The 15804-nt window shown below is 38.1% G+C and overlaps 1 protein-coding gene across 5 annotated transcripts in view; it reads right to left on the bottom strand.

Moving 5' to 3' along the window:
* SYTL2 (synaptotagmin like 2) overlaps positions 1 to 15804 on the bottom strand; it is a 99698-nt gene continuing 83894 nt past the window's right edge. For 3 of the 5 annotated variants that reach the window (XM_082627343.1, XM_082627344.1, XM_082627346.1), the window contains 7 exons: positions 11520 to 11689; positions 10315 to 10417; positions 8134 to 8304; positions 6051 to 6129; positions 4213 to 4312; positions 2080 to 2285; positions 1 to 1243 (listed from right to left, as the gene is read on the bottom strand). In XM_082627343.1, coding sequence (XP_082483469.1) covers positions 1098 to 1243; positions 2080 to 2285; positions 4213 to 4312; positions 6051 to 6129; positions 8134 to 8304; positions 10315 to 10417; positions 11520 to 11689 — 975 coding nt within the window. In that variant the 3' untranslated portion in view covers positions 1 to 1097. Of the gene's footprint in view, positions 1244 to 2079; positions 2286 to 4212; positions 4313 to 6050; positions 6130 to 8133; positions 8305 to 10314; positions 10418 to 11519; positions 11690 to 13004; positions 13150 to 15804 lie in introns of those variants that run through there. The other 2 variants (XM_082627347.1, XM_082627345.1) reach the window with 2 other exon arrangements.

The following is a 15804-nucleotide window of genomic DNA, read 5'->3' as shown; positions in this document are numbered from 1 at the left end:
TTTGACAATTAAATCATATAATAATTTATTCTAACGGTTTTTACAAAATACTTTATGAAAAGTATACAAACACAGGAAGTACAGTATAATTTAACAATTTACATTCTAATTAAAACTTTGTTGCAAGGCATGTCTGCAACCACTCTCATGCCCTTTTCATATAGTAGAGTTATAAGAAAAACAGAATCTCATATATGCAAGGTTTTGTTTTATATACGGGCACTCTATTACAAAATACAGGTTTGAGACTTATCTTGGGAGAAAATTAAGCCCAAAACTAAATTCCACCTATGGCCAGTGAGTGGCACCAAAGCACATTTGGGACTTTAACACTGGGAAAAGGGAAAGTTTCTCAAGACAAAAAATATATGCAGTAAATATAGTCTCATTGCCCTAACATGGAATTCCATTTTCAATAGAGATTACAGAGTAAATAGTTTTCTTATGAACAAATTCTTTATCATCACTGATATTCTGCCTTTTTGTCCCCTCGTAGGAGTATCCTTCAGTCACTCTTCTACAACCAACATTTTTTCAGTTCATGCAAGGGTTTTCAATGATCAAGTGGCAGGCCCTTCTAACTGTAGCACAAAACTGTGGTTTGAAACACATGGTGGTGGGACTTCCCTGGTGGTCCAGTGGGTAAGACTCCATGCTTCCAGTACAGGGGGCGTGGGTTCGATCCCTGGTCGGGGAATTAAGATCTGACAAGCCTTGTGGCACGGCCAAAAAATGAAAAAAAACAAAAAAAGAAACACATGATGGCAAATTGGAAAACTTTGTTCATTAACAACACCCCACATTTAATTATTTTTGGCAGCTTTTTCTTTGAAGCAGCAGCAATGGTTTGATTTTCTTAACTTTCTCAAACATCTTCTTTAATGTTGGAGTCACAAACACGTTACATGTTTTGTTATCATTTAAGTCTCTTGGGCCTTGTAACCAAAGAAGTACATGCAGGTTGACTTTAACATGCTGTGTAGCATTTGTTATGGCAATAGATAGAAGGTGAGGATCTCTGTCTACATAGTAACATTTTTAAGATCAGATTCCACCTGTTTAGTAGTTTTCAGTGGAGGAGCCAGTGGACTCTGGGTTCACTTGGAAATCTTGGCAATCAACAGCATTCTAAGAGGCAGGGTTGCTTCAATCCAAGTGTTGGGGGAATTTACCATCTTTTCCCAGAGAGCAACTTCCTCTGAAGTAGAGTCCATCCAATCCACTTCAGTACCATAGCTTTTCCCTGGAGAAAAAGGGAAGCTTTGCATTTAGAAAGGAATAGCTCATTGGGAAAAACTGAGTCATTCCCTAATTATAATTACCAATGGAAACAGCTAGGAAGAGTTTTAACATCACCAGGAGGGCAGAGAAAGAACTGTTTAACCATCTGAGATATCCAATAATGGGACCCACCACAATTGGGATTATTCTCATTACTCTCAGAGTAATGATTTCTCTTCACATCCATATAAAAGGTAGATGAGAATCTGTCAGGTGCATAAGGGGATAGTAGGGAGGATTCCAGCACTGGGTTGGAAGTGACAGTAGGTGATCTCTAGGGAAGTGCAGTTACAGCTTTAGTGTCTAACAGACTCGATTTTGAATCCTGGCTCTGCCACTTATTAGCTCTGTTTCTTAATTTCTTGGAACATCAGTTTCTCTGGGGATAACATTAGAAACAACTCATAGAACTGCTGTGAGGATTAAATGAAATAATGCAAATAAAGCACTTAGTACAGTGATCAGTGCTCCACAAATATTAGTTACTATTATTATGCAAAGCACACTTTTAGCCATGAAGAGACATAAATGTTTTTTCAGGAAAGAGTAGTGATGAAGGCTTTTCTGGTTTCCCCCATAATAACTTAAGTTCTGTGTGGACAGACATTGCATCCTGTTAATCTTTGTATCCAGAGTCCTTGGCACACAGCCTGACATTCCTTCACTCATTCATTTCATTATACTTAACAGAAACAATATCTGTTTTCATTAGGAAGAAGCAAAACAACAAACCAACCAATCTCTAGTGTCTCCAGAAGCGTTTGACTCATGGAGAATTAAAAATGTAACAAATGTTACCTGTTCCAAAGCCAATCCGAAGACCTCCCAAAAACTGGTTGGTTAATTTGTAATGGTCCCAGACGGTAAGCTCGACACAGGCTTCTGTCAGGTCCTCAGGCCTGAACCCATCATACACCATCGTGTGGTTGAAGACAGGGTTGGTGGTTTTCCCCACAGCTCTCGTCTTCTGGCGACTTTTCCTACTTGTATCTGGAAGGATGGTACTACAAAAGGAAACATTATTGTGAGAGCATTTTAATAAGACAGTAAACTAATGCTTTCAGTGTGCTTCAGCTACTGAGGATTGGCGAGAGGAAATGGAAGAAAAAAAGAGTGTTAGAGAGATGGTGATGGTGATGGCGATGGTGGGGCATCCTGCTGGAAAGACTCTCTGCACCAGAGTGGACCACACTTGCTTGGAATCCTGACTCTGCCACTTAGTGGCTGTGTAGTATAGGAAATTGACTTAACCTTAGACACTTGCTTCCTCATCTATCAAATGGGAATGGTGATGCCTACCTCAAAAGGTTAATATTAGAATTACATATTAAGCAAACAACTTAGTTCAGTACCTGCACTTAGTGTTTACTATGTAGCAACTGTTTGAGGATTCCTCTAAAATCTATTCCTGATTATCTGTGATAGCCTAAGAAATCAGTCTTGTACAGAACTGCAAAAGAAGAGAAACCTCTCCAATTTGCTAGATTTGACTTTGGGGATAAATTATGTTACATATTTGCAAATATTTACATTTACTTTATGGTAATAATTGAAATTAATTTAACCTACCATGTCTCTGTGAAGGCAAGAAGGGCCGGGACTAGTCTTGGAATGGGAGACCGACCTGAGCTGAAAAACTTATCAGTTGACATCTATGAAGAATATGTATAGGGGGCTTCCCTGGTGGTGCAGTGGTTGAGAGTCTGCCTGCCGATGCAGGGGATGCAGGTTCATGCCCCTGTCCGGGAAGATCCCACATGCCGCAGAGCAGCTGGGCCGGTGAGCCATGGCCACTGAGCCTGCGCTCCACAACGGGAGAGGCCACAACAGTGAGAGGCCCGCGTACCGCAAAAAATAAATAAATAAATAAATAAATAAAATAAAATGTATAGGGAAAATCATAAATAAGGTCATATAAACTTAAATAGCTACAACTGGTCTTCTGGTAGAATCTATATAGATAAAATTAGTCAGAGAGAGTTAGGACAGCACAATAATATCTGTTTAGTTACTATTTACTAGATGCCAAGCATTTATATTACAACAGAGAAAAAGGTTGCAACTTAAAAACCCAAATTGTCTTAAGCTCTTATGAGCTAATTATTAGTATGGGTCTATTTAGCAAATAACTTCCCAGATATTTACAGACTGATGCAAAAGGCCTTTTGCAAATGGGCCACAAAACAGATGCTCCACAAAGGACCCAAGAGGTGTGGCATCACCATTAGCCATTTCATAAACTCTTTAGTAATGAATATTGTCCTCATCAGCAGATGTACCTCCTAGAAGACATTACGTATCTGAGTATGTGATCTCTGGTTTCGATTGTATATATTCCCTCTTATCTTTATGATTTTAAAACTAAATGAAGTACTTCCCTGGTGGTGCAGAGGTTAAGAATTGTCTGCCAATGCAGGGGACACAGGACACAGGTTCAATCCCTGGTCCGAGAAGATCCCACATGCTGCGGAACAACTAAGCCCGTGCACCACAACTACTAAGCCTGTGCTCTAGAGCCCGCGAGCCACAACTACTGAGTCTGCGTGCCGCAACTACTGAGGCCCGCGTGCCTAGAGTCCACGCTCCGCAACAGGAGAAGCCATGGCAATGAGAAGCCCACGCACCACAATGAAGAGTAGCCCCTGCTCGCCGCAACTAGAGAAAGCCCGCACATAGCAGCGAAGACCCAATGCAGCCAAAAATAAATAAATAAATAAATTTATTTTAAAAACCCAAAAAGCAAAAAACTAAATGAAGCCTTGGAGGGGGTTCATGTCAAAGATCCCTCTAGCTCAAGTCGCCACTGTCTCAAGTTATTTTATTTATACTACGAATGACGATTTTCAGCAACACAGATACAGAAAAGTAAAACCAAGCAGCAAAGGCCAGGCTATTGTAGAACTGAGGGTGGAGAATTATCAATGCTGTTACCATTTAACAAAAGAATTTAGATGGCTGCCCCTTAGCATTGGTAGATCAAGGCATTCCTTCACCCAGATGTGCACTTCTCCAGTTGTAGGAAGCTTTTTACCTGTAACAGAAAAAAAGAGAGAGAAAATGAAATTTCACTGCCATTCCTCTCTTGGAAGTACTGCATCCAAAGATGCCAGCCTAAAAATGGTCTGACATAGCGATGCTAGCTAGTGCTTGATCATATGATCCTAATTGATTATATCTATTCTTAACTATATCTTTCATAGTCTGGCTGTACTGAGCTCAGATAGCTCTATGAAAATAATTTAATTGATTCCAAGTACAGAGTATTACATCATTCTTTTTGGGTTTTGCTTGGCTCAATGAGATCAATTATAGATATTAGGTATGTGAATCATCCATTTACAGTTATATTCAAAACTACTCAGTGAAATGCATATACCTTTCAAATATTAATACCAATATCAATCGGTGCTGATAGGAGGCATCTTAAACATATTTGAGTACAGAGTAACCAAAACAGGTACTTATTAAGGTATAGTCACTCTTCTTGCTAAAAGTAGTTACAAATTTTATAGGACTATTGTACAGACACGCATAACAGCCAGTATTATGGACAGGGAATTACTGAGAAGTTGGCTTAGTCTGAAGTTGTTGTCTAGGTTGGGTGCACATGGATGGAGGAATACTACCGTATATTTCTGGATGGGTGGGCCCAATCAGTCAACCAACCAGTATTTAATGAGCATCTATTATGTGCTCAGCCCTAGGCTAGGAATGTCATTGGACATACAAGGAATACAGGAAATCTATGTCCTTGGGAGATGTTTACAGTTAAGCTAGAGAGAGAAAATCAAAAAAAACTATAAAAATGTAATATAAGAACGAAATGCAAAGTTATTACTGTAATGTTCTAGAAGATGATGTGATCAGTGAGGGTAAAAACATACAGGAAAAGCTTTAGGGAGGAGATGGGATTTCATCTAAGACTTTGATAGGCTACTGAAAGCACCTGAGTTTGCAACCCCTGATTTCAGTCCTAACATTCATGTAGATTCTTAAGGAGGACAACTTGGGGAACTGTGTGGGAAATGAGAGGGGGGTTAGCACTCATTTCCTGACAGTCTCTTGCTCCTTAACTGTGCTGGAGAACTGAGGCCCTAACATCAAGGATGCAATTAAAAATTTTGAAGAAAAAGCTTTCTCCTCTAATGAGACCTTGAGAGTAGAGGACAAATGAGCTCTAATTTCTTAGGGGCTTCAATATGAATTCTCCCAATTCCCACCTATGGGGGAAAAAAACACACCAGTTCCATTTGTATCACAGCACTATACAGGAAAGGCCATTCATGCTGTGGAGATAAAAACTTTTGGGAGAGTGAGGTAGAAGTTAAAACAAGGGCTGTAAGCTGGACCGAAAAAAAAAAAAAGAGAATTTTTCTCATAAAAAAAGAAAATAGAATGGTGGTTACCAGGAAGGGGAACCTGGAGGGAAGGGGAAGAAGGGAATTGTGGTATAATGGGTATAGAGTTTCAGACATACAAGATGAAAAAGTCCAGAGATCTGCTTCACAACATTGTACATATACTTAACACTACTAATGGTACACTTAAAAACGGTTAAGAAAAATTTTATGTGTTTTTACCACAATAAAAAAAAAAAAGGAAATTTTGTAGTTTACAACTGTGGATTGACTCATTCGGTCTATACGATTACTAAATTGGTAAGTCTATTTAGGGCTTCACCTTTGAAAAAATCATAGAACTCAAAGAAATCCTTGAAGAGGGGAGACATAAGGTAAGGACATAAATCTGGACAGAAAATCACTACATACCAGGCATTGGCTCTGGGACATACTGGAGAGCTAACTTCATTTCACCTCTGTTTTCTGCTTCAAAGGCAACTGGTGCTGTCTGGAAAATGAAAGAATGTCAGCAGGTATGAGACACAAACCATTTACCCTCTTTGTTGGTGCTGTTATGGGACAATATCTGCCTCATTTCTCAGATTATGTATCACTCATGAGTGCCCTGGATTAAAATTTCTCTCCCCATCAGAGCTAGACTGTTGCTTTTATATCTGAGAAAGCTATATTGTGTATCTTTGTGGGGTACACAGAAAACATCTCAAGGCCTTTAGTTCAGAGAAATCAGAATGGCTTTCTTGGAGACAGGAGAGGTGTTCTGGGATGCTTTGGTTTTTATAAAAACACATACATTTTGTCAGTCATTCAGCCAGCACATAAAACAACTTATTTGTATTCTCTTTCTTTGAAGGAGTAAGAAGAGTCGGGGCAGGGGGCGGGGGCGGGGGGAGGAACAAATATTACATTTTCAAAGCTGCATTAACCTAATTATTTTAGACCAAACGAGGAGATGCCTGTAAGAATAACAAAGACTGAACAATAATTTTAAAACATATCTATTATAAGAGAGTTCTACTTTCAAATACTGGTCTTTTAGAGCCTTGTTTCCAAAACATGGCTACATGTCAGAAACATAAGGGAAGTTAGTTAAAAATGAGATGCTTTTGACAACTTCTGAGGAATTCTCATCTAGCAAGTCATGGGTAGACCTAGAAATAAGTGCTTCAGGTGATTCTGATGTGATATTTTGGAACCATTTCTTAAGTGGAACTGTTTTATTGTGTAGATACTTAATAATAGTTTGTATTAATTGTATGTATCACTTGCAGCTATGATGGACTAGCTGGGATCACACCAACCCTCACGATGAGGATAAAAAAAAAACTGGATTAAAAGAATCTATTTGAAGATGATGAAGAATTATTATGATAGACAGGACTCAAGTGGACAAGATGTTGGAGCCTGACATTCTCTGCTTTCCACTTTGAGGCATTAGCTGATTTTCAAGTAGTGCCAACTGAGAGCACAACAAGCCTAGCAGAAAGAGACTAAGAAGCTGAGCAGGGCTTCTCACAGTGCTGGGGAGGCAAAAACTGGCCAGCTAAGGAGAGATGGTCTCAGAAAATACTCTAGACCAGTAGTTCTCGAAGTATGGTCTCCAGGCCAGCAGCATCAGCAATGCCTGGGAATTTGTTAGAAATGCATATTCTTGGGCCAGATCTTACCAAAACAGAAATCCTCGGAACAGGGCCAGAAATCTATGTTTTAATAAGTCCTTCAGGTGAATTGGATACATGCTAAAATTTGAGTACTACCTAGGTTTTCAGTTGCAACCCATGAAAGACCACAGTCTAGGAATATGGGCAAAGAAAAACTAGATCAGACCATGGGAAAGCTGAACCCCAGCTTCTAGTCAGTTCATTACCAGACTAAATTAAGGCGGTGTGTCCCTACTCTGTGTGTCAGATGCAAAAGTAAACCCTCTCAAATTATCCCTAGAATTTTTCATATGCAATGTCCAGCATGCAATAAAAAATGAACAGGCATAACAGAACAAAGGACCAAATGACCAAACTAAGATAAAAAATTAGATAAGAGAGATTCACAAATGTTTAAGATATTGGAGTTTTCAGATACACACTTTAAATAACTTTGATTAATAAATTCATAAAGATAAAGTGAAGATGGAGAATTTTAGCAGAGAAATGGAATCTATAAAAAAGGATGAAATGAAAATGTAGATCTGAAAAGTATAATTGAGGACCTGTAGATGGGTGTAACAGCAGATTAGACACAGCAGATAAGAAAATTATTGAACTAAAAGATAGGTTAGCAAAAAATAGCCAGCCAAAAGAATAGAGAGGAGAAAAAAAATAGAATAGAAAATATAGAAAAGAGCATAAGAAACATATGGGACAGAGTGAAAAGACATAATGATCCCAAACTATGGGTAAGCATTCTGAATGAAAACGCAATTTTACAGCAGCTCTCTCCTGTATCCTAGGCCCCAAACCAACCAACCAACAAACCAAACAAAAAACTCTGCACTTACCTTCCGCTTTAGAGGGTACCACTTCAATTGTTTATTCTGTTTGTTGTCCCAGTCCCAAGTTTCCAAATCAAGTTCCACTTCCCCTAGAAAACTATTGCGCTTAAATGTATCTCGATGCCAAACAGACAGGTTCAGTTTCTGTGTCTTTAAGATTTGCCTGTCGATTTTATACTGCAGTTCAAAGAAGGAAATTAAAGTGGTAAATAATATTATTTTATGCCAAAGTTATGACATAGAGATGAAGAAAAAGTCATCTGTGTAGATCAGATTTTCTCATCTGTTAGGTTTCAAGTCTCAAGAATATTGCAAAGTCATCTTATTCTAAGTGTCTTGTTTCAAAGAGCTCAAATTCATCTTTCACAAAAGCTCATTTTTCTTTCCCCCTCTGGAAAAGCAAATGATGGCTCAAATATCATAGCCGGTAATAGCTCTCTAAAAACAAAAGCCAATTATTCAATTTTTACTGGATGTTTTTAGTTCTAACTAGATATAACATAAATCAAATTCAGTCTAAAAATACAAATGAAGTTTAATCCAATGGTCTATTTTCTACCTAAGGACAAAGTATTTTTTAATGGACTTTATTTTTTAGAGCAGTTCTAGATTCACACAAAATTGAAAGTACAGAAGAGTTCCCATATATCACCTGTCCCATATACATACAACCTCTCCCACCATTATCCTGCAAGGACACGATATTTTTCAAGAAAAGATCAACCTGGTTTTTTTTGGCATCCTAATAGTTTTAATCTAAAATGTAGTCAATCCTTGATTATATATAATCATGGAAGGGATAATAGTCTTTCTAATCTAAAAGTAATCTCTACTTGGCTTTATGATATACTACTTGACTGTCTATTTTGGTTGTAGCAGACTTGCCTTTCTCTGAGTTTACCATTTAAACTAGCTGGTTTTTCCTGAGTATAGGGTTGAAGTAGCTGACCTAGAAATAGCTAGGGTTCTGAGGTACATCATAGTCAAATCATAATTAAAAACTTGCTATAGAAAATTCACCCATGGATGACTGAGGGTTAATTTAATGCTGCTCCTTTCCTCAGAGGATAACCAAATACTTGGACAGAATTTTCAGAAAGAGGGAATGAATAATCCTTCTCATATTTGTAGTTTTAAATAATCTGTTACTCATGACTAAGGCAGCATAATAAAGTTTGAAGGAAAAAGGAATATGGGCATTTGAGCCAGGTATAGTCTTCATTCATCTATCCCTCCATCTATCCTTCCATCTATAAACATTTTTTAAGTACCTATACCAGACACTGCACTAAGAGCCAGCATTTACTAAGTGTTTAATGCATACTAATTACTTCATACATATTGGTAGGTAGGTACTATTCTTATCTCCCTTTTGCAGATCTGAAGTGCAGATGGGTTAAATCATTTGCGTAAGGGTAGGCAGTTTACAAGCAACACAGAGTTGGTCCCTGCCCTCATGGAACTTACAATTAAACCAGTAGTTAAAGTGCTGAATGCTAACACAGCCTATTGTAAAACTAGGAGACTGAGGCAGCAGGCAGCAGGGAAACTTAGGGGTTAAGGACAGCTTCTCATAGGAAGAGGCATTTCAGGCTGTGGGAAGTAGTTATGGACAGAATGTGGGGAAGAATATCCCAGTCTGAAGGAACAGAAAGTCCCAGCATTGTGAGAAAATGTAGTTCCTCCAAAGAACAGAAAGGAATCAGGGTGATCTGAAGAAAGACTATGAAAGTGGAATGAGGCTGGAGCTCAGGTTATCAAGGGAGTGGTGTGTGTTAAGATGGGTGTACTTGACCCTAAGGATAATGGGAATCCTCAAATATTTTAAGCAAAGAAATAACATGATCAGAATTAGGCTTTTATAAGATTGTTTTGGCGGCAATGCTCAACTTTATCAGCTGTGTATCCTTGAGCAAGTTCCTCTATTTCTCTAAGCTTCATTTGCCTCATCTGTGAGACGCAGATAATACTATCCCCCTGGCAGGGTATGGAGGGCATGCATGAGATAATGCATACAACAGTCATGGTGTATCATCTCATACAAAGCAGATTCTCAGAAAATGGTTATTCATTTCCTTCTCTCTTGGTGACTGACTTCCTCTGTAGAGATACTACCCAAGATGACATGGCCTTTTAAATGCACAGGTCACTATTTAGGATTTTCCTAGATAGAGAGGTCATAGATACCCGCAGTATCTCATTATACACAGGATTCAACGTTTTCTTCACTACAAGAGTTTTCTTCTTGCCCATTTTGCCCTTGTCCGGTAACAGATAAGTCTTTACATATCTAAAAAGAGAATTGAACAGACAAGAAGGTCAGAGAACATAAAAGTGATGTGTCTACCTCCATTTTTAAAAATGCATTGGAAATTGATAGAAGTAATTATTTCATGACACTAGGAAAAGCACTATGTAATAAATGCTCTCACCAACACCTTTACACTTAAGCTTTTAAAGTGATTTCAGTGGAATTGATAATTTTATATTGTTTTGAAGATTTTTAAGGGATATTTCCTGAATTCCTTTCTTCCTTTGACCTTAACTAATGTGGGGCAGGGGGAAGACGACAGACTTCTAACGTGATGCTTAATTCTATTGGCTAGTTTCCTATTAAGAAAAGGCTTTGATGCTTGCAGAATTTAAAGTTTTTGTGACTGTCTTTTGAAAAAAATAATCTGGTACATACCTAATCAAGCCATATGAATGTTAAAAAAAAAAAAAAGAAGAAACAGAAAAAAAACAAAAAGGCTATTAAGCCCAGTTCCTTTTAGGATTGGACTTATGCTAGCAAAATAATTAAAAATCAGACTTCTGCATAGGGATAAGTAGGGAATACCATTCAACTTTGTAACTAAACTGAAATGCAGTTAAACCTGTGATTTCAAAGATGAATTGGTAATTCCCCCTAAAGTTCTATAGAATATAATTTAAATATGGAAACTACCTTATTCTAGAATCTTAACTATTTCTGCACCGCAGAGCATTATAAAGTATGTCCCACGTGTCCCTAATCTTAGAGAAAGTTTGAAAGTGTGTGGAGATTGGGGCTCAATCTATCATTCCTCATTTTGCTGCTGAATTTATGTAAACAGTCGCTTATCTTCTCTGTCCCTTGTTTCCTTATCTGTAAAAAGAAGGAATCAGGACAAAATGACCTCAAAGGTCCCTTCCAACTTGAAACGTTTTGTGCTTCTCTGATATTTTTATAATTTAGTAGGTTTGGCATATGAATCTATAAAGTAAACAGCATCTCCCCCCAACTTTTTTTCCCAAACGTTCCTTTTAACACAGTCACACACATACCCTCCCTTCAATTACTTTCTTTCCTTCCCAATTTCTACAAGATTAAGAGTAACTAAGAGAAAATAGTGACTCCAAAATGTACTTACGGGTCCGAACGCTGTTTTTTAATATCTGCTGCTGCTAAGTCTTTACACTGGGCCACAAAGACATGCAACTCCTTCAGTGAGTCCACATAGTCGATTGCAAACTGAATATTTCCCTTCACTTCCAGATTGCCAAAGTCTCCACTATAAACACTCATCACACTGCCGCTCACCTGAAAGCGTAGGAAACAAGCAGTGTTTGTCTCTATCTCATTCTTGAACCCAACACAAGGATCATGGATGTAATCTTTGCTTGCCATTATTTCTCTAGTTTGCACATAAAAGCAGTTAATTTAATATGGCATCAAAAAAGCGTACCAACACAGACAACCTGACACGATACGCATGACATGATGACTAGTGTTTAACAAAAATTGCCTCTAAGAGACATAGATGAAAAGTGAAATGCAAAGTTTTTTAGATGCTGACTCATTTCAAAGCAGGGTGATTTTATGGTAGGGGGCATTCAGAGTTCCATTTTTAGGCATGCTTAGAATTTAAAGTGTTAAAGAAAGAGAATGTGAGAAACCTCAGGCACACAAATCACAGTGACACATCACTCTATCAAATTTCCAAGGCACTAAAAAGGAATTTTACTATGTTACCCATCCACTGAATCTAAGAAAATGCTTACTGAGCCATACACTTTTAGAGGTCAGGAAGGGCAGAAAATGGATGATTGATGAAGGAAGTTTAAAGCCTTCCCAAGGCCATACATTTGATTGTCATCAGCAGAAGTTCAATTAAAATAGATTTTTTTACAAAGAGTTTGAAAAATGCAAGGCTAGTAAGAATTTAAGCACAGATTTATCATTTGTTTAGCATACCTGGTGAGATATGTGCATGTGTATATATATCAGAGATATTTGGATAAGTGTATGTGGACATATTTACATATATATTTCTATACACATCTTACATGCACACACAAAACTACCTCACTTTATGAAAGTTCTGTGTAAAGTCAAATTCTCTAAATCAAATCTGAGCAACTACACTTAGGGAGCTTTCCTTTGAAAACTCCATTCTGAATCCCTCTATGGGGCAAAGAATCGTCTCTCCTATTCTTTTATGTGAATCAGTACTTTCATTCATCAGAATAAAAGTCTTGCTAAAAGAGAGGTACAATTCTATACCTGCACACAGTATATAAAAGCATATGAGATATAAGCATACTTTGTGATAGTTACCCCATTTGTTGCACAGAAAAATTTAGTGGTTCATCTTGTTGGTCATTTAGGTTTATTTTTTAAGTACTTACATCCAAAAAACCATATTTATTTATTTTGGATATGAACTCTCTTGTGACTAAAACAGAGAAGAAGGAAGATTTGGCTAGCCAGAAGCCAACTGTGGGTTAGAGAAAAAGCTCTCATGCCCCTGGAATCTGAGAAATACAACAAAAGGCCCTTTTACAGTAGCAGGAGCATGGTGGAGCAAGGTTCGCAGAAGCAGAGGGATATTAACATGAAGCCTTTGTTTACATACAGAAGACAAGGACGTCATGCCAGAGGAGCTGCTAAGATTGGTTAAAGAGCTCGGGCTCTTCTTGTGTCTGCTGAGCTGGTAACTGCCTTCTGATGTTGTATCTGTTTCTCTGTCATCACTCTACAAAACATTATATAATATATACAAAATTTAAATTCAGAATGAGTCAAGATCAAAATCTGTTTAGATAAAGATAATATCCTTGTATCCCACTGATCTATGACATTTTCCAAGGTCAAAGTGCTAACTGCCAAGGAATGGTATTCAAGATGGGGTGGGTGGTCTGCCTTGGACCTCATCTTAGGAGGAGAGCAGTGGTTAGGTACTGAAATAACAAAGCGATTTTTTTCACCTACAAGGTGGCCCCAAGGCGCATTCTCTTAATATTATATATTTATATTGCTTGGAAAACTTTATTGATACATATGAGAAATTAACTTTACCTAGACAATAAATGGTCTAACATTTACTATCAAATCATAAAATGTCATGCCTAATTCCTCTCGTTAACATAGGCTTAACTTCCCTAAAAATCAATAGTGTCTCATTTTACTTGAGACACTATTAAACTAGGGAAAACAAATGCTAATCTGATCTGTGTTTCAAGTTTTTTATACATATGTATATATGTGTGTATATATAATTTTAAACCACCTCTTAGGTATTTCAACAGTGCTATTGTGCTTATCTTTTGTGTTGCTATAGGGAAGTATACTGATTTGTACATTCTGCCCACATTAGATTTTAACAAATTAAAAAAAATAGCAACAAGATACTTATTTTAAATATGTCCCAGGAAATATTTACCTGGGTCAAGAAAGAAAAGTGACAATAATAAATTTTATTATATTTAGATCTATAGTTTATTAGATGGTAGCTTTAAGAATTTATGCTTCAGAATGAGTTCCTTTTGGGGTTAGACAGTTTATGGAGCAGTTCAGTGGCTCCTGGGGTTAGGGAAACACCTTTATGGAGGAGTGATTAGTTCATGCCAACATATTCCAGGGCCCATGCAATTACATGTCAATATAACAGAAGCCAATCCTAACGCAGATTAAGAAAAGGGTTAAAAAATTATGATTTATATGGATGAGAAAAGAATCCTTCCTCAAGGGTGAAAAAAAAATCCATACATTTTTCATGTCTCTATTATCATACACCCTTCCCACATGCTTACAGACCATTTCCCCCTATCATAGCCGTAATACATTCTACCTGGTACATCAGACCATTAGTGATTATTGGAAGGATAGGACCTTGTCTTGATGACCTGGAACACTGATTTTCATAAAGTTGGTACTCAACAAATGTGACTGACACTAAGCCTCAAAGGGACAGTAGACAAAGAAGCAATGCCTGATTTCATCCCACTTCCTTTAACATTCAGTCCAACCCCAGGTACTTTGAAAGGTAAAATGATGCAGCTTAATTTGGCATCTCTGACGTACAAACTCAAACAATTTGGACTGTCTTTTGTGTGGAGCAGTGAGGCAGCAGGTTAAAACTGAAGGGAGGAGAAAAATAAAAAATCAGGCCAATCAGGTATCATTGGCCTCTCAAATTATTAGATGGTTCATTCATATGACCAACTAAGACCAAAGCATATCTACAAAGGTATAAAACCATAGGAACTACATGAGGTGCCTACGCTGGCTTCCAGCTAATGAGTTAGTTTCAAAGAATGAGTGATTCTTTCCAAAGGAACTGTAATGTGGGTTCTTAAGCATATGCAAGGGCTGAATACTTGCAGATACAGTTCATCTAAGTCTAAGAGTAGACAGAACGGTGCCCAGGCAGTGGGGGGAGGAGGGATGTTTTTTATATATTATCCAGAGCTTTCCTTACATTCCATCTACTAAGAGAACACTTAAGGATGAAGCTTTTATTTCGCCACTAAAAATCAGACCAGGGCTTCCCTGGTGGCGCAGTGGTTGAGAGTCCGCCTGCCGATGCAGGGGACACAGGTTCGTGCCCTGGTCTGGGAGGATCCCGCATGCTGCGGAGCGGCTGGGCCCATGGGCCATGGCCGCTGAGCCTGCACGTCCAGAGCCTGTGCTCCGCAACGGGAGAGGCCACAACAGTGAGAGGGCTGCGTACCGCAAAAAAAAAAAAAAAAAAAAAAAAATCAGACCGAAACTGCAAACAGAACAGTTAACATTAAGGTACTCTGTGACAGCACTGTGCATGTAGCAAATTAGTAGCATGGCCAGAACTGGGAGTGCCTAACCTCAAAGCTCAGGCTCCTAACTAGCTGGCTGCAAGAACATGGAATCTTAGTTAAGTCACAGGACCTGAGTTCAAATCCTAGATCTACTTTTTAGTAGCTGTTGGATTTGGGGAAAGTTACTTAACCTCTGTGAGGCTCTTTCTTCTTTTATAAAATGGAGAAATTTGTACCTACCACACTCTGTTTGTGAGAGTTAGACATCAGAGTGAATATCAAGTGCCTGGTACTTACTAGGTACCAAATGAATAATAGGTAATAGTCATGTTCTTACTTGAGACAGTAGGTATAGTAGTTAATAGCATGGGGGTCAGAACTGGGCTCCAGTGCTTGTTTAACCCCTTTCTAGCTGAGTGAGGTTACCTTACCTCTCCTACTCTCAGTTTCCTCATCTGTAATATCTGGGGATAACGATGGTGCCCACCTCCCAGGGTTAATGGAAGATTAAATGAGATAATGTACATAAAGTGCTTACCCCCAGTTGATATCCTTTAAGTTTTCTATGTCATTGTTACTTTACTATTTTAACATATGCTTTCAAGCTAGTCATGCTACCTAGACTTAGCTTTCACAAAT

This window comes from Mesoplodon mirus (assembly GCF_964341445.2).
Source record: "Mesoplodon mirus genome assembly, chromosome: 7".
Lineage (NCBI taxonomy): Eukaryota > Metazoa > Chordata > Mammalia > Artiodactyla > Ziphiidae > Mesoplodon > Mesoplodon mirus.
Note: the sequence above shows the minus strand (reverse complement) of the source record. Positions and strands in the feature narration are given on the sequence as shown.